The sequence below is a fragment of the Chiloscyllium plagiosum genome, chromosome 10 (assembly GCF_004010195.1).
Source record: "Chiloscyllium plagiosum isolate BGI_BamShark_2017 chromosome 10, ASM401019v2, whole genome shotgun sequence".
Taxonomy (NCBI): domain Eukaryota; kingdom Metazoa; phylum Chordata; class Chondrichthyes; order Orectolobiformes; family Hemiscylliidae; genus Chiloscyllium; species Chiloscyllium plagiosum.
Genome location: NC_057719.1, coordinates 43,480,402 through 43,500,538, shown reverse-complemented (window position 1 = coordinate 43,500,538; position 20,137 = coordinate 43,480,402). Strand labels below are relative to the sequence as shown.

General features: G+C 39.0%; 1 protein-coding gene across 2 annotated transcripts in view; it reads left to right on the top strand.

Annotated features, from left to right (window-relative positions):
* Nucleotides 1-20,137, top strand: part of sos2 (son of sevenless homolog 2 (Drosophila)) — a 99,940-nt gene that overhangs the window by 12,193 nt on the left and 67,610 nt on the right. For both annotated transcript variants that reach the window (XM_043697602.1, XM_043697601.1), the window contains exon 2: nucleotides 19,056-19,181. In XM_043697602.1, the coding sequence (XP_043553537.1) occupies nucleotides 19,056-19,181 (126 nt within the window). The remainder of the gene's footprint in view (nucleotides 1-19,055; nucleotides 19,182-20,137) is intronic.

Genomic DNA, 20,137 nt, shown 5'->3' with positions numbered 1-20,137 from the left:
CAGGGATCTGTATGAGATCATCAACAAATTGCAATCTATTCTAATGAACCGGATGAAGGAGATGGAGCTCAGTTTGCTCATGCACCAGGATAGTCATTCAATAAGATGTCAAATGGAGACAGAGCGTCTGCAATGGGATACAGACAGGGGGAGGGTCAGATCGTCTGCAATGAGATACAGACAGGGGAGGGCAGATCGTCGGTAATGGGATACAGACAGTGGGAGGGCAGAGCGTCTGCAATGGAATACAGACAGGGGGAGGGCAGGTCGTCTGCAATGGGATACAGGAGAAAGTGAGGTCGCCTTCCTGACCTGCAGTCTTCTTCTTGACCTCTCCGCCTCCATCCTACTCCGACCTATCACCCTCACCTTGACCTCTTTCCACCTATCACATTTCCAACGCCCCTCTTCCAAGTCCCTCCTCCCTACCTTTTATCTTCTCCTGCTGAACACTCTCTGCTCATTCCTGAAGAAGGGCCTGTGCCCGAAACGTCGAATCTCCTGTTCCCTGGATGCTGCCTGACCTGCTGTGCTGTTCCAGCAATAAAGTTTCAACTATTCTGGGTAACTACAGACCAGTGTGCCTGACGTCAGTGGTTGGAAAGTTACTGGAGAAGGTACTGAGGGATAGGATCTATTTGTATTTAGAACAGAGTGGGCTTATCAGTGATAGGCAACATGGTATTGTGCAGGGGAGATCGTGCCTTACCAACTTAAGAGTTCTTCAAGAAAGTGACCAAGTTGATAGATGAAGGAAGGACTACTAATGTCACATACATGGACTTTAGTAAGGCATTTGATAAGGTTCCCCATGGTAGACTAATGGAGAAAATGAAGTAATATGGTGTGCAGGGTGTTCTAGCTAGGTGGATAAAGAACTGGTTGAGCAACAGGAGACAGAGTAGTAGTTGAAGGGAGTTTCTCGAAATGGAGAAAGGTGACCAGTGGTGTTCCACAGGGGTCAGTATTGGGGCCACCGTTGTTTGTGTTATACATCAATGATCTGAAAGAGGGCACTGTTGGTATGATCAGCAAGTTTGCAGATGACACGAAGATTGGTGGAGTAGCAGAAAACATAAGGCACTGTCAGAGAATACAGGAGGATATAGATAGACTGAAGAGTTGGGCGGAAAAGTGGCAGATGGTTTTCAATCCAGACAAATGCGAGGTGATGCATTTAGGCAAGACTAATTCAAGAGCGAATTATACAATGAATGGAAGAGCCTTGGGAAAAGTTGATGGGCAGAGAGATCTGGGAGTGCAGGTCCATTGTACCCTGAAGGTTGCTGCACAGGTGGATAGAGTGGTCAAGAAGGCATATAGTATGCTTGCCTTCATTGGAAGGGGTATTGAGCATAAGAGCTGGCAAGTCATGTTAACGTTGTACAAGACATTGGTTTGGCCGCATTTGGAATACTGTGTACAGTTCTGGTCGCCACATTACCAAAAGGATGTGGACGCTTTGGAGAGGGTGCAGAGAAGGTTTACGAGGATGTTGCCTGTATGGAAGGTGCTAGCTGTGAAGAAAGGTTGAGTAGGTTAGGTTTATTTTCATTAGAAAAAAGGAGATTGAGGAGGGACCTGATTAAGGTTTACAAAATCATGAAAGGTATAGACAGGGTGGATAGAGACAAGTATTTTCCCAGGGTGAAGGATTCAATAACGAGAGGTCACGCTTTCAAGGTGAGAGGTGGAAAGTTTAAGGGAGATGCACGTGGCAAGTACTGACACAGAGGGTGGTGGGCATGTGGAACGCATTGCCAACAGAGGTGGTGGAGGCAGGCACGGTAGATTCATTTAAGATGTGTCTGGATAAATGCATGAGTAGATGGGGAGTAGAGGGATACAGATGCTTAGGAATTGACCGACAGGTTTAGACAGTAGATTTGGATCGGCTCAGGTTTGGAGGGCCGAAGGGCCTGTTCCTGGGCTGTATATTTTCTTTTTTCTTTGTATACATTTTCTACTCATATTTATCCAAATGTCTTTTAAATGTTGTAACTGTAAATGTACTACTACTTCTTCTGGCAATTCATTCCACACATGAACCACTCTCTGTTTGAAAACGTTGCCCCTCAGGTACGTTTTAAATCTTTATCCTCTCTACTTAAAAATATGCCATCTAGTTTTGAACTCCCTTACCCTTCGGAAAAGATCTTTGCTATTCACCATAGCTATGCCCCTCACAATTTTATAAACCTCTAAAAGATCAGCCTTCAACCTCCTACGCTCCAGTGAAAAAGGCGCAAGCCTGTCCAGCATCTCCTTATAACTCAAAATCTCCACTCTCAGCAACATTCTTGTAAATCTCTTCTGAACCCTTGTCAATTCAATAATATTCTTCCTGTACTCTCAAAGTGCCCTCAACAATGTCCTGTACAACCTGAACATCATGCCCTGCCTCCTTTACTCAGTGGCCTAAGCAATGAAGGCAAGCATGCTAAACACCTTTTTAACCACCTTGTCAATCTGTGAATTGAATTTTTATCACATGTACTGAGGCACAGTGAAAAGTTTTGTCTTGCGAGCAATACAGGCAGATCACATAGTTAAGTAGCATAGATAAGTAAATTGAGCTTTGAGAAGATTTCTAGCTCAGATTGAAGTTCTGGATGTAGGTTTGCTCACTGAGCTGGAAGGTTCGTTTTCAGATATTTTGTCAATATACTAGGTAACATCTTCAGTGAGCCTCCAAATGAAGTACTGGTGGTGTAGCCCACTTTCTATTTATATATTTGAGTTACCTAGGGTTAGTGATGTCATTTCCTGTGGTGACATCATTTCCCACGGTGATGTCATTTCCAGTTCTTTTTCTCAGGGGGTGGTAAATGGGATCCAAGTCAATGTGTTTGTTGATAGAATTTCAGTTGCAATGCCAATTCTAGGAATTCTCATGCGTGTCTCTGTTTGGCTTGTCCTAGGGTGGATGTGTTGTCCCAGTTGAAGTGCTGTCCCTCTTCATCCGTATGTAAGGATACTAATGAGAGTGGGTCATGTCATTTTGTGGCTAGTTGATGTTCGTGTATCCTGGTGGCTAGTTTTCTGCCTGTTTGTCCAATATAGTGTTTGTTACAGTTCTTGCAAGGTATTTTGTAAATGACATTAGTTTTGCTTATTATCTGTATCGGGTCTTTCAAGTTCATTAGCTGCTGTTTTAGTGGTTTGTTGGGTTTGTGGGCTACCGTGATGCCAAGGGGTCTGAGTAGGACAAAAGGCAAAAAAACTAGCCACCAGGATACATGGCATTCCAACCTGAACTCTCTCAACAAACACATTGACTTGGATCCCATTTGCCACCCCCTGAGAAAAAGAACAGGAAATGACATCACCACAGGAAATAATGTCACCACAGGAAATGACATCACTAACCCTAGGGAACTCAAACATATAAATAGAAAGTGGGCTACACCACCAGTGCTTCATTCAGAGACTCACTGAAGATGTTACCTACTGTGGTGACAAAATGTCTGAAAATAATCTTCCAGCTCAGCAAGCAAACCCGCATCCAGATAAGTAAATAATAGTTAACAACAGTTGCCTGATGAAGAAGAGAAGTTGTTGGGCCTTTGTAACCAGTGCGTCCAATCAAGAGTCCAAGAAAGCTTGTTGTGGATGACCACTCCCTGGAGCTTGACACTCTCCACTCGTCCTACCTCTATGCTGTTAATGTGTAGGGGGGCATGAATAATCTTTTGCTGAAAGTCAATAATGAGTTCCTTGGTTTTGCTGGCATTGAGAGCTAGGTTGTTCTCAGTGCACCATTTTTCCAGGTCTTCTACCTCCCGTCTGCAGTCTATTTTGTTGCCATCTGAGATTCGACCGACTATAGTGGTAGTATCAACAAACTTGTAAATGGCCTTAGTCTGATAATTGGCAACGCAGTCATGGGTATAGAGTGAGTACAGTAGGGGGCTGAGTACAGCCCCTGGGGGGGCTCCAGTGTTGAGTGTTAGTGAGGATGAGATATTGTCCCCAATCTGCGCTGATTGTGGCTGTGGGTCAGGAAACAGGATCCAGTTGCAGAGAGTGGAGCTTAGTCTAAGATCACTAAGTTTAGTAATCAGTCTCGGGATAATAGTGTTGAAGGCTGTACTGTAGTCAACGAGTATGATTCTTACATAGCTGTTCGTGGTGTCAAGATATTCTATGGAGGAGGGAAGGGCAAATGATATGGCCCCTGATATGGATCTGTTGCTCCAATAGGCAAATTGCAGTGGGTCAAGAGTAGTGGGGAGGCTGGAGTTGATTAATGCCATGACCAACCTTTCAAAGTACTTCATGACCTCCGAAGTTATGGCCACTGGGCGGTAATCATTGATTATATGCTGCATGAGCCTTCTTAGGCACAGGGTTGATGTTGACACTCTTGAAACAGGCAGGGACAGTGGCCTGCAGCAGGGAGAGGGTGAAGATGTCCGAGAAGACGTCTGCCGGTTGATCTGCTCACGCTCTGAGTGTCGCAATTTACAAAGAGCTATGTATCTGAACTCCTAGGTCCTGTTTGACAACACTACCCAGGGCCCTACTGTTAACTGTACAAGTCCTGCCCTTGTTCATCTTACTAAAATGCAATATCTCTTGTTTATCCAAATTAAACTCCACCTGCCAGTCCGCAGCCCGTTGGCCCAGTTGATCAAGATCCCTTCATAATCTTAGATAATCTTTTTCACTGTCGACTATAACACCCATCTTGGTGTTATCTCCTACTTTCTAACCATGGCTCCAAAATTTTCATCTGAATTATTTATGTAAATGATAAACAACAGTGGACCCTTATTAATTAGAATGTCCAGCAATTTTTTGTGAAAATATAATATTCTCGAAAGGTGAGGCAAAAGTGATTGATGTTTATGCCACTTTTTGCATGACATGTCTTGTCAATGATGTTAGGGCCCTGAATCCCTTAATTCCAGACTAAAAGAACTCTTAATAAGAAATCACACGCAAAACTGTTCTGATTATTTTCATGCATTGACGTACTGATGTTCCTATTTCCTTTTGTTTTATTTTCTTCAATTCTTTTCATTGTCTAATATTTCATGATCTTCTTCATATAACATTTTTTAAAAAAGACGTTTTTGTGATATTTACCTTTTAATCTCCATGTTTCCATTGTCTGCTTTGAAGTTTCTGCAGCTTTTAAAACAAACAAACATTTGGCTTCAAAATTAGTTCTAAAGCTACTACATTACATTCTTCAAATAACAACCTGAAAGTAATTTTGGTATTAGAGAAGGATAAATAAGCTGAACGGATGTGTATTTAATAATAAAACACAACTACCGTTAAACTGCAGTCGTTTATTGTGCAATATTCATATTGGTAGAATTCTGTATATATAGTCTGAGTGTAAGCTTTTGTCACAGAAAATCAGAAGTATGGTTTGAATGGTCACTTTATGTTTACGATGTTGTCCAAGAGAACAAGCATCTTTTTTTTGTGTTTATCTAACTATCAGTTTTGGGGAGAAAAATGCCATGACAGATCTCTCAAAAACATTGTTACAGGTGAAACTATTTTACTTTGAAATTGATTCAATTACATTCCTTGCAGATCCACAGTTTATTAGATTTTAAATTATCTTTCTTGTAAGTAACCTTTTATGGATTGGCGTTATTAAATTAAATTCTAGCGTGAGGTAGCATAAATAAAACAGATTCTTCTAACGCAGCAAACTGGAAATAGAGGTGTTTTCAAAAACATATTGATTTGGTTAAGATGCTTTCCATATTTGCTTGCTTTCCGATAGTAGGTGAATGCATTATTTACCATTACCAAATATAGTTGACAATTTTTGCAATATAACTCTTGCTTTGCATATTGACTTCAACTGTCGTTTGATTTTAGCCAATTTTGCAAAGTGACTGACAATAGGTGCCTAGTTTCTGAAAAGTACTTGCAGCTTACAACAATAATTTATTTTTAAATCACAGTATTTATGCTTTGTGTGGTACAATTTAAATAGAACAGAATTTCTGACCGAAATGGGTTGGGATATTTTTAAGTCACCTTAAATTAAGAATTTTTTTTTGTTTTATATTCTACAATATTCTCACCTTTTATAGGTAATGGGAGCAGATTAGTATTATAGAACTTTGAGTATGGTTTATAACTTATTATTCTCCAAATGCAACCAAAAATGTGACTGGTTCATGTGCTACGTTTCAGCTAGGTTTTTTGCATTATATAGTATGTTGCATGACTGACCAGAGGGGAAAATTGCATGTAAAAGGCTTATAATATTTACTTATCAGTCTTAGAAAATACACTTAAAATGTGATCCATCTTACTGTACTTTTTCCTCTTATAATCTCATTTGTATAGTTTTGAAAAATGAATCAGGGGCCATCAGAACAAGTTCAAGTCAACCCTATCTAGATCCACCCCATCCAGATACAATATGCTGTTTTGGATGTAGGTTTGCTCACTGAGCTGGAAGGTTAATTTACAGACATTTTGTTACCCTACTGAGTGGACCTCAGACGAAGCAATGCTGAAACTTCCTGCTTTCTATTTATATGTTTGGGTTTCTTTGGGTTTGCAATGTCATTTCCTGTGATGTTATTTCCTGTGGTGGTCACTTCCTGTTCCTTTTCTCAGGGGGTGATAGATGGGGTCTAACTCGATGTGTTTGTTGATGGAGTTTCGGTTGGGATGCCCTGCATCTAGAGATTCTCGTGTGTGTCTTTGTTAGAAAGCAGGAAGTTTCAGCATTGCTTCACCTGAGGCCCACTGAAGATGTTACCTAGCAGGGTAACGAAACATCTGGAAATGAACCTTCCAGCTCAACGAGGAAACGTACATCCAAAACCTCAACCTGAGCTACAAATCTTCTCAAAACTCACTAACAATATGCTGTCCATTTGTTGTCTCTTCAACCATGCAACTTACTGATTGAAACCAAAAAAAAGTGTAGCCAATTTCAGAAAATAATATTTCGAATAAACCAAGCAGTCCTTCTAAATTCTAGGAGACTGCAACAGCTCATTTCTCGTCATTGCCCCACCTAACTAACAACTTGCCTTCTATAAAGGGAAGTCGGATGTCTTGTTTCCAGAGGCTGTCTAGATCTCTCGTTGAATAACTGGAGTTCAAACAACAATATTTTCAGTTAAATCTTTTTAAAATCACCCTTATTTTTGATGTTTAATTTTTGGTTCTTACTGGAACTGTCACTAATGCCAACACTTGCAAATATACACAGTGAATCAGGCTGGTTGTTTTCCATGGTTAACCAGAGGCAAGTGTCAAAAGTGTCATAATCACTGTATCCCTCTGAACTTAATACAAGCTTACATTTTTCAGATAGCTGTAGTTTTACTTCAGGGTTGACTTAACTTGAAGTTATTTTTCCCTGCCACATTACTTAAGCTGTTCTGCCTCAGATTATAGCAATGCATTCTGAGCTACTTTAGTTTAATAGGAGTAAATTAAAACTAAAACTGCAGCAATGTATTTATCTTCCACATACACAGATTTTTAACAAGAAGTGAGAACTTCCCAATCCTAATTTTGTCTCATTGTCAAGTGACCAGGGTTTTTGTGGTGCAGTTCCCCTGTTGCATTTCTCTACACATGCTTTGTCCATAGTGACTGGAAATCCCCAGCAACCAAAGCCAAGATAAGGTTTCTAGTTCTAACTCTGTGTAAGTGCAAAGTCATCTGGGGTAGTTTTGGAAGAGTGTGTTACCTTGTAGAATATTGTAAACTTAAACAAGTTTATAAAATCATGCTATGTTGTGCACTGAATCAGGCCATTCAACTAATTAAATGTGGTCTAGTAATGTTCTCCTGATTGTCCACCAAAAGGTTCTGTTCTTTGCTCTTCTGTCCACCTTTACCCTCTTCTCTTTGCTCCCCTTTCAAATTAATACCACTCTGCAAATCCTGCCTCACCTGCCTACTGTACTGTATCTTAACATCCTGTATATAGTGCTATGGTATATTGACTGACTTCAAAACTACAACACTGGTCCTTCTCTAAGATATTTTGTAATTCTTATCTCTTGTCGTTTATTTTGCATTTGTTGTGTGTGTTTATTTTTATGTCTCCATCAGTGAGGATGGGCTGAGGTAATATTTTTGCTCAGTGTGTCTGTAAACAGTATAACAGATAATCTCAAAAACTAATGGATGGATTTCAATGAAACTTGTACTCTGCGCATGGCCTATTGGGAGATGGGACATATTAACTTTTTTTTAACCAGTATCACAGAGTTGTTTTATTCATAACGTTGTGGGTTGTTTAGGACTCAGCTGCTGTATAGCAATTCCTCACAGCTGTTAAAATGGGAGCAGAGTTTGTAGGGAACATTGTTGGCTGTATTTTAGCCTGAGATGGAAACTCTTAACAAAACGCTTTCTTATTTTCAGCTTTGTAGTTAGAGAATATCATCAATACAGAGAAAGACTTTAATGAAGAACTGTGAAATTGTAATAATGTTGAGCTAGCAAATGTGGCAGAGGCAAGTGCTCTACTGACTACTCTCTTTACTAGTTACAACTGGGGAACATTGTGCCATTTGAAAGTATTACTGAAATAAAATCAAGAACTACAGACACTGGAGATCTGAAACAAAAACAGAAACTCCTGGTGAAACTCAGCAGGTCTGGCAGCATCTGTGGGGAGAAAATAAAGTTAACATTTTAAGTCCAGTGGCAGTTCATCAGGACTGCTTTGTTTTGCCGGCAGTTTCTGATTTTGTTGTAAATATGTTGGGATAGTTTATGAAGCTCTAAAATTTAGACTTCAGTATTTGAAAATGGATACTGATTTGAAGTTTCCACTTAAATTACGGATATTAACTTAAAGTAGATCCAGCTCCTTGAATGCCAACTTGTAGTGAAACTAAAAAAAATGCAACTTCATTATAATTGGTTAAAATGTTTGCCTTCGTTTAGCACTTTCTTGATCACTGTACATCTGAAAGTGCTTTACGGTCACTACAGCACTTGTGAAGTGTAGTCCCTGTGTATATTTTTTAATCAATCTCTTCAGTAGGTGGGACTTGAACAATGCAGGGAGCAGTCAGTATTGTATCCAGCAAAATCGCAGAAACATTAATGTGGTAATGACTAGCTAATCACAATCTGTTGCAGTTATTTTGGCCATGAAGCCAAAATTAACTCCTCTGCTCTTATTTGAAATCGAGACATGGGATCTTTTAATTCCATTAACAGCGTTAGATTGGCTCTCAGTTTAATAACTTACCTGAAAGCTGGCACCCTTTTCGGTGCAGTGCTCTTGCTACTACACTGGAATGTCTGCTGAGATTTTTTGTGCTCAGGGATAGCTTTGTTTTGTTCAGTGTTTGTTATGTCCCCATAGCAGCCATGGCATTTTGCCAATATGAATGTAGTGATTGAAATGGAAATATTTAGAATTTGCTTTGTATGATATACATTTCATATGACATCAGAAAAATGTGGTAACAATTAAGGTCAGGTGTGGCCAATCTTTCAGACATGTCAAAAGAAGCCATTTTTTTGGGATGTTTCTGTGTTGAAGTTCTGTTTGTGGAAAAGCATTGCTGTTGTCTACAATTACAGTCAGACTCGTTATGTGCAGAATTGCTGACAAAATTGCGGAAATCTCGCATCTCTTAGAGAAGAGAAGGTTAAGTGCTCAAAATTATGAGGGATCTCCGACACAGTAAAAGATGAAAGCCAGAGTGCTCAGATTTGAGGTTATTGACAAAAGAAACAAAGATGATTTGGGGAAAACATTTTTACGGATAGTGTGGCTAGTATCCGGATTGCACTGTGTGAGCATGGAGAAAGCAGAACCAATCATCCATTTGAAAGGAAGTTGGATGATAATTTAAAGAGGAAATAATTTCCAGAGAATGGACTGGGAGAGGGACTCATTGAGTTGCTTTTGCAGAAAGTAAGCACAGTAAAGGCTAAAACCATTATATGGGTTGCACTTCACTCAACACAAGTGTTTTTGAAGCACTTTTAGTTGGCATTGCTTTACTTTGGGATCCATTGGGAAGAAATTTGTGTTTAACACCAACAATTGAAACTCTCATACCTATTATGGATCATCAAAAGAATTGACTTTTTTGACCACCAACTCAAGACCAGTGAGTAGGCAAATAGCATTGTTTATATCCTGAAAAATGTATTTTTTATTAAAAGGTATGTTCCAAAGAATGCTTTCACTACTGTCTAGAACAAATTCATTTAAACAATGCATTGCATCTTTTTGGATTTAAATGGAAAATGTTGGAAATATTCAGCAGACCATACAGCAAATTTGAGGAGAGTCAATATTTTACATTATGGTGTTTGTTAGAATTGGAACATGTTATACTTTCAACAAGATTTGAACAAGCACAAAAGAGGAGGGATTAGAAAATAAAAGGGAAGGTTTGAAAGGATGAAAGACAAGAAGGGTTAAATTAAGAACTAAATTATTGTTGGCACTTCTCAGAAAAAAAAGAGAATTGTAGTTACTATCTGAAATTGTTAAACTAGATGTCCAGTGCAGAATGTTTGTAAAGTACCAAATCCGAAGATATTTATCCAAGCTTAGTTGAAACAATGTATGTGGCAGAGGTTCGAGTGGGGTTGGTCTGAAGAATTAAACAGTAAGTGATCAGGAGCTCAGTGTCAAGGCTGGAGGCTGAACAAAGGTGTTCAGTAAAGCTATCACCCAATCTTCCTTTGTTGTCCCCACTTCAGAGGAGAAAGCATTATGTGAAATTAAGTCTAGGTGGCTCAGATAATTGTTGGAGTGAGTGTTGAGACCCTGCATGGTAAAATGGAGGTGATGAAAAGGTTTGTTACAATTCTCTCCCCCAGCCTTTTCTTTCCTTGCTTTGTGCTTGTTTAAAAACTGATACATGTGCAACTCTTACATTCTCTCCTTAGGTGCTGGATGGCCTGTTGAGTGTTTTCTTTATATTTCAAGTTTCCAGCATCTGCAGTATTTTCTATTAACTAAAGGTTTTAGCTTTGGGTTAGTAGGTCTGAAACATCTGTTCTCAACAAAAACGTACTTCTGAAGTCTTTATCTTACTCAATTAGAAGGGTACCATGTTTGACTCATCATTTGAACGTTCATTTTTTGGTACCTTTGATTTTCAAACAAGTTGGTAACAAATGTGTTGCAAATATTTAGCTGGTCTGTGTGGACAGGTCAACAGGCTATGTGACGATTCTTGCTCCTATTTTTCAGTTTTTCTGAAATCTCTAGTTATTTACTTAGCCATTCCTTTTGGTTCCGCTATTGGCAAACTTACTTTCAGGTGGCTGTCTTACAGCTATTGCACTGAATCACCCCATGGGCCAAAATAGCCTTTGAAGAAAAACTGTTTTTGAGGAAAAACTGCCTATTTGAATTTTGTTGAGGGTTGCTTTTTGATTTTTGGGACTATTTTCTATTTTTTAGGGGCTTCCTGTCAGATATGAGCATGCATGTTTTCAAATCCATTTCAAGATTAATTTGAAGACATTGGTTCATGTACTAAAATGTGGGTCCACAATAAAGTTGAGTATGATCAACGGTTAAATAATATAGTCTGTTAGAATTGGGTTGCTTGTCCACAGATCTCTAAAAGTGACAGGATAGCTTAATAGGATAGTTAAGGAGGTATACTAGTCACTTGCCTATATCATTTGTGGCATAGATTATAAGAACAGGGAGGTTATGTTGGAGCTGTACATACTTTTGGTAGATCACAGCTGGGACACTGTATAGTTCTGGTCACACACAATAGGATGGATGTGATTGCACTGGAGGGGATGCATAGGTGATTCACTGAGATGTTGCCTTGTTTCTATCAACTAAGTGGAGCTGCGGGACAGAAATCTTAAAATTCAGTGCAGTACTCATGAACAAAATGCTAACTAATTTTGTTTTACAAAGAAAGTCACTTTGCTATCAGGGAAACCTGATAGAGGTGTATAAGCTGTTGAGGAGCATGGACCGGTTGGGTAGAAATCAGCTATTCATCTTAGTTGAAGTGCCAGTAAAAAGAAGGTGCAATTTTAAGGTGAAAGTTCGGCAAGGATTTGAGGCTTTTTTTTCATCCAGAGGATGGTGGGAATTTAGAATGCACTGCTTGGGAGGAGGAGAGACAGAAAATCTTTCCCTGTTTAAAAAGTACTTGGAAAAGCACTAGAAATGTTGTGATGTTCATGGCTTTAAGCCAAGTGCTGGAAAGTGGAATTAGTGACGATTTAGGTTTTGCAAGATCAGGTTTGATGGTTCATCTCTTCTGTACTATTTGATTCTGTGATTGTCATGTGGGGTTGGGGGAGGAGAGCTTGGTGGCTGACATTAATTTTATCTTCTGTAACCTGTAAAACCCAGGCAACAAACTGAGAGAACAGTCAGCAATTCCCAATGGAATGAAAATGACAAGCAACAAAGTCAAGACTTGGGGAGGGGTGAAGGAAGGTAATGTATATTAAGATGCGGATGCATTGCTGCAGTTCAGACACTCAGTTGCAAAAGTGCAAAGATCCAACACTGAGGCATGTTTTTATTTCAATGTTTTACATTTTTGTTCTTGTCTTTTGATTTTTTTCAAAGATTCTTTGTAAAGGTTAGGTGGTAAATTTGTACACAGTCACCACATATTTTGAACTATGCCCCCCCATCCCTTCTCCATTAAAATCCTGCTCCTTGTCTTAAGTTTTTGCTGCAGCTACCTTCTAGAAGATCCTTCAGCTCAAGCATCCTGGTTTTTAAAAGTGAATATAGCAATGGATATTGGCTATTCAAACAACTTGAACCTTGTCTGCTTTTCAGTGGGACAATTTTCTAATTCCATCATGTCACTTAATGTCCTTGGCTAGTAAAATAATCTGTAGCCACAACCGTGACATTTTAGTTGGGTGAAACTATGTTCATCTTGTACTGTATTTTGAATACTGCATTCAGTCTGGTCACCAAACCGCAAGAGAGACCTTCTGGCTGCAACAATAAAAAACTATGCTGTTGATTGCAAGAGCAGAAGATAATTAAGAGAAAAAAATGAAGGGTATATGGGAAAGAGTTTCTTGCTGTTATGTCTAGTGCCTGTGGCTGATATAATTTTCAGTTTGCCTTTTGACTCCTGTTACATACCCATGTCTCCCTTTCTCTCTCCCTGCAGGATTTGTAGTTTTGTCCTTGTCCTCCTTTCACTTTATATGGAATGTGCAACATTGAGAAAAGCCGCCTCAGCTCACCTACATATTGTTTTGTTAATCTATTCAAGGTCATGTTCGTTTAGTCTGTACTCATCAACAGCGAACCAGGAAATAAAATTAATTTATTATCCTTGATGTTTCATTCATCCTATTGTGATTGAAATAAATATGGGAACATATATTAATGTATGGGATAAAAATGCTGTAGTTTCATAAAAAATTGTATCATAGAAAATTAGATTTCTGGGGGAGGTTGTTCAGGAGCTAACTTTTATATATTCTTTGTAAATAGTGATATTACAGTGTAAAAGCATAAGTTTTAATCACTTCAGTAATATTTGAAAGATTGGTATAGTATCTGTGGGGATTTCCAACATACTCATTCTTAAGTAGGAGCAAAAAATAACTGATTGCAACTTTGGTTTCAGAGTTTAACTGCGTATATGTGAAAACCAAAGATTGCTGTCACTTTTACAGGATAACAGTGATGTGCATTGACTTTCACTGCCATTACAATGTAAAATTCAGCTGTCATTTCCATATTATCCATTGCCCATTCCTGTGACCCCTTCAGCTTTAGCTCTTAATAAAGCACCTGCTATACTTAGCTCCATTGGTTGTTGGCATTGCTAATTGCTCTTTTTGGATTTAATCCCATTGTCATTGCATGCTCTTCCTTTTGTTTTAAGCAGTTCATCTGTGGTTCTGATGTCTCTCATTTCCAACCTCTCTTTTTTGAAATTCTTCATAACATAACCACATCCTATGCCTTTCATCAGTCTCTATACTATTTTGTTTGCATTTCTTATACACCCAACAGTGAGACTGCCTTTCCAAAGACAAATTTTTTTAATGGTGCTTATAATAATCTCACAGTGCCCTGTAGAACTTGATGACCAATGAGTTACCTTTGAAGTGTAGATATTATTGCAAAGTCATCATGATTGTCATGTAAGAAGTACAACAGCCAATTTGTGCACAGCAAACTCCCATAAAGACTAATGCTTACCATTATTGTTTTCCAAAGATTAAGTATTAACCAGGAGGCCAGGGATGCCTTGTTTCCCTGCTTTTAAATAATGCCAAGATATATTTTACATCCTGAAGGCCTCTTTACTGTCTTATTGGAAGAGTGGCACCTCTTACAGTGCAGCATTTCCTTGGTACTACACCAGAGTGTCAATGTAGGTTTTACATTGATGAGAACCCACACCTTCCAACGCAAACACAAGCTGTGGTTGACTTTGTGACAATGATGCTTTATCTCTCCTCAACAACTCCAATGGCCTATTTGCTGACACTGCCATACTTGCATCAATATATCAGGACATTGCTTACAATAAACATTTCTTTTTTATCCTCGTGCAGGATGCTTTCAGTTTGCCATAATGTTCCATCTGCCCAATGCTTCACAATAATATTTACAAGCAAAGGGGAAGTTTCTATATATAAACCAGTAAGGCTTTGTTTTATCTTGCCACAAACATCTTTGATTCATTAACTTAGAATTCTTAAAAATGGTGGCCTGATCATGGTACCAAGTTTAATGGCTCCGAATTAGCTGATCTTCTCATTGGCGCATTGTGTTGAAATGTCCTGAGTATGATGAGCAAATAAATACAATCACAGAGTTGTACAGTTTATATTGCAAATTATTCTGATGCCATTAAGGTTCATTGAAAGGTACAGAAGTTATGTTTTTGGTCTCAGGAGAAATAAAAGCATTGTTAGAAAATTACTAGCAATATGGGCTGATTCCTGATGTGCTTAAACTTCTAAGCATAAATTTGCAGCATCTTACGAACTGGCATAGAATAAGGACATTTGCTTGAGCCAATAGTCTGTGACAATGAGTGGTGATCCATTTTAACAGAAGTTTGGTTGAAGTGGTGTAAAAGATCAAGTAAACTTAGAAAAATACAACTCTGACTAACATCTGCACCCTAATTTCCTTAATGTTTTCCACTGTATTTATACTGTCGTTGCAGCATGCTGTTTTAGGAAACTCGGGTCATTGCTGTTGTTTTTTTTTGTTTAGTAACCTGCTCACAATTGTGAATGAGTTTCATGACTGCTTGCTCAGGGTAATTAGAGTCATAGGGATATACAGTCTGGAAACAGACGTGTTGGTGTAACTGGTCCATGCCAACCAGATAATCTAGTCCCATTTGCCAGCACTTGGCCTATATCCCTCCAAACCCTGGATCAGTGGTGCTGGAAGAGCACAGCAATTCAGGCAGCATCCGAGGACAGGATTTTGACTGTCCTCGGATGCTGCCTGAATTGCTATGCTCTTCCAGCACCACTGATCCAGAATCTGGTTTCCAGCATCTGCAGTCATTGTTTTTACCTCGTTTTTTCCCTCCAAACCCTTCCTATTCATATACCCATCCAGATGCCTATTAAATGCTGTAATTGTACCAGCCTCCACCAGTACTTCTGGCAACTCATTCAATACATGCACCACCCTCTGCATGAAAAAGTTGCCTCTTAGGTGCCTTTTATATCTTGCCCCTCTCACCCTGAACCTATATCCTCTGTTCTGGACTCCCCCATCCCAGGGAAAAGACCTTGTCTGTTTACTCTATTCATGCCCCTCATGATTTTATAAACCTCTATAAGGTCACCCCCTCAGCCTCTGACACTCCAGAGAAAACAGCCCCTGCCTCTTCCTATACCTCAAATCCTCCAACCCTTGTAAATCTTTTCTGAACCTTGACTCTGAAGTTATTCTCAATCAGTGATTTAAGATACTCTATCTCCAGTATCACCTGCCTCTAATTTTGCATTACTCCAATATTCTGAGTTTACAAACTCACTATCTCAACTTTTTTCTTAATTCACAAGCTTAATTTTACACAGACTTTAACAAATCATAGGTTGCTAGGCGAAAGTGAGGACTGCATATGCTGGATGTCAGAGACAAGATTAGAATGGTGTTGGAAAAGCACAGCAGGTCAGGCAGCATCCAAGGAGCAGGAAAATCAATGTTTCGGGCAGGAGCCCTTTATCAGGAATGAGGCTGGGAGCCTCCGGGGTGGCTCCTCGCCTCATTCCTGATGTAGGGCTCCTGCCCAAAACGTCGATTTTCCTGCTTCCCGGATGCTGCCTGACGTGCTGTGCTTTTCCAGCACCAGTCAAATCCAGGATGCTGCCATTCACCTTGCATTATGTACCTCTCACCATGTGAGTCAGAGAAAAGTGAGGCAATTCTATTTTCTTTAAATTGTTATTTCCCCTTATGGTTATCTTGTGCCTGTCCTTGTGACTACAAGAGGAAAAGCTTTGACAGGTATCTCTTTCTTTTTAGCAATTCTATGTCCTTGTACGTCTGTGCCACTTAAGTACCCTACCATGTAACATAATGCATAATCTCTACATATGTAGTAAATTTACTCTCCCTTCTGTCATGTCTAAGAGAAATAAATTCAGTGAAGTGCTTCATACTCGTAGCCATAAAATAAAGAGAGCGATCCACACGTATTTGCAATTACTCATTGCTTTTCCATCCTCTGCTTTAAGTATCAGGTTGCATGTAAAAGACTGGCAAACATATTTAAAGTGTTCCTAGTTACATCTTCAAAATGCTGTATGTTCTAGGCCGATTAAAAATAGTTGTATTTTCCCTCCCATTACTATTGTGGGGGTGTGGTGGTGTTGGGTGTGCATGTTATTCCTCTAATTTCCACTTGCTGCTGTGTATGTATAACAACAGCTGATTGTTATGGATATATTAGTAATTTATAAGTTCTATTCCTGTGGTGCAGGATTTCTCTTTGTAAGTATGTGTTAATCATTCTTCAAGTACAAGGAAAATTTTAATTGAAGGGGTTGCAGTGACAGTGGTATTGTCACTGGTTGATTAATCTAGAACCCCAGGCTGATGTTTTGGGGACATGGATTTGAGTTTTTACCATGGCCGATTGTCAAGTTTGAATTCAATAAAGTCTGGAATTAAAAGTTAGCTGAATGGTGATCATGCAACCAATGTCAATTGTTGTAAAAACGCATCTGATTCACTGATGTCCTTCTAATGAGAATGATATCCGCAATCTTTACGTAGTCTGACTTACGACTCTCAGCAACGTGATTGAGTCTTAACTGCCTTTTCAAATAGCCAGCAAGGTATTCTGTTGCCTCAAATTGATGTGAAATCTAAACACAACAATGAAGCTGGACAGACCACGTGACATTCACATAGGACCGGAAAGGGCAGTGCAGATACATCCTTGCTGGCCATGCAAAGTCGTTTCCACCAATAGAACATAGAACATATTTAGGTTCTTCGGCTAAAATTTGCAGAGTTGATATAACCTAGTTAAGTGGTAGCCAAACCAACAGAATACACCTTTCAGACAATGCCCCAGAAATCACTGTCACCATCCCTTGTTATGCCCTGTTCCACCACCATGCAGATGTACCAGTGGATATGGCACAGTGCATTCTAGACGTTTCTCACTTATTGCGAGGAAAATATATTTTTTTCTCTCATCAGTTTTACTTCTTTCACCAATTATTTTAGATCTATGTTCCTTCGTTACTTTCATGAGTGGAAAAAGTTCTCCCTATCTTCTATGTCCAGACCATTCATCATTTTGAATATGGTAAAAACAAGGACTGCAGATGCTGGAAACCAGAGTCTAGATTAAAGTGGTGCTGGAAAAGCACAGCAGGTCTGGCAGCATCCGAGAAGCAGGAAAATCAAAGTTTTGGACAAAAGCCCTTCATGAGGAATAGGGCCGATGAAGGGCTTTTGCCCGAAACGTCGATTTTCCTGCTCCTCGGATGTTGCCTGACCTGCTGTGCTTTTCCAGCACCACTCTAACCTAGACCCATCATTTTGAATATCTCTATCAAAACTCCTCATTATTTTTTCCTCTGTCACCCAATAAATAACATTAAAACTGCCGTCTGTGTCCATAAATTTCCTCTTGCCCTCAGTTCTGACCTTGCAGTCTCCTTAACATTTGATATCAGCCTCCTCTGTCACTTAAGGATACCAGGGCTGTTGCTCTGACACATCCATTTGTCAAGAGCACTGAACAAATTCTTAACCATTCACCTTAATACATGGCTATTATACCCAGTCTCTGCAGAAGAGTTATGACTAAATTTGATCATTTCCATGTCTTGTAAAAACCAATTTATGACTAAATTAACTAAACTCTGAGCTTCCCATCAAAATGTATGTGCTTTTGAGGAATTCATCCTTGATGAAATAGTCAGTACTTTTGTGAGCTGGTAATGATCTAATAAATGTTATAAACCTCAAAATCATAATTAGTAGCATTCAATCACTGAGCACGTAAGTTAGTTCAATGAAATTGTGGGTATTGAGAGTTACAGAATGTGTTCGGTACTGTCTGTTAGATCTCATTTGTGATTTAAGATTCTGTGTTTTCAAATTAGCCTCCTTTACATGTGGACAGGTAGAGGAAAAGGTCACTAAAAGATGTTGCTTTGTAGCCTACAAATTCTGTTTCTTTTTTCCTGAAAGGGGTGTCATCTGATTTTATTTTTGATTTGCAAGTTGTCTGCTTTAAACTTGTAGATTTTTGACATTTATTTTGTTTACCTGAGGAGCTTCAGTGGACGTAGTGCTGACAGATATTCTCTGATATAGATTGTTACCTTTAGTTCGACTGTTTTGAGCCTAAAACTTGGGCTAATGTGGGGAACTACTTGTCAGGAATTCCCTTCTCAGAGGACAGACTTAATGATATCCCACCAGGGTGAGAGATTCAGAATTTGCTATGACAAAAGCAAGTTGGAAATTATGGGTTTCACTGGTAGGTAAACAAGTGGCTAAGGTTCCAATGATGCGAGTCAAGGGAGGTTGATAATTAAAATCTTTGTTCCTAAATATATATAACTCCCTGAGAAGATGTTTACAGTCTTATTTCTTGATTCAGGTTCAAAGGCAGGTCCATCCAACTCTCTCAGCAAAAGAAGATGCCCTCTTTTACATAGAAGAGTTGATTCTTCAGTTATTAAACATGCTCTGTGTTGCACAACCCCGGACTGTTCAAGATGTAGAGGTAAGAACTATGGTGTCTTGTATTTTTACATATTGGAAATGAATTGCATCATAATATCTGTTCTACACAGTTTTGAATTTATGTTCATGATTGATTTAACTTCATTAATTTGTCAAATTAAAAGGCAAGTTGGTTTGTGGTAGGTTATAAAATTAATGTGCAAAGCAATGTAACTGCCCTTATTATAATGAAACATGTACACTGGCTAGATTGATTTCAAGTTCTGGTCAAATGTGATTTCCCATGTAAAATGTACTCTTCAGGTGAATTTTACACTTGCAGTGTTTCAAGAATGGAGACTATTAACCTGATAAGAATATTGGAAGTTGGCTGGATAGCTGGTTAGTGATGCAGGGTGACTCTCATCAGCTCAGTTTACTCTGAAGGTCCTGCCTTCTCAATCTTTTCCCTTGCCTGAGATGTGGTGACCCTCAGGTTAAACTCGCCACTAGTCATCTGGTGGTAGCCCTATGGTTGTTTGAGACTATGGCGAATTTACCTTTTATTTATGAAGAGTGCTGGAACAAATAATTCCAACTTAACATTTCAGTAGAAAACAGTTTGATTATTATTCCTAGTCTTTGCTAAAGAGTCTTGCCTCGATGTGATCCACTGCAACATCTTGTATTAGCCAATTGAATTATTTTAGTCATTACATTATGGACTTCCTATTAGAATATTTAATAACTGACAAAGACTGAATCAAGTGTAATGTGGTAATGGATGACAATGCTTATCATCTGTTCTCCTTAAAGTGGATTGTAACATTTGATCTTGATTGAAACAAGATCTGCAGAACTTTCATCTCCAGAAATGAAGTATTCAATTAATATGGTATTTGATCCTTACATCTGATTCTTCAGATCTTTTAGAGGCTAGCAGTACATTTACTCTGTCAAACCAAATTCACAGTGGACTGCATTGTGTTAGTCTAAACTGAAGTGTGTGCTCCAGTT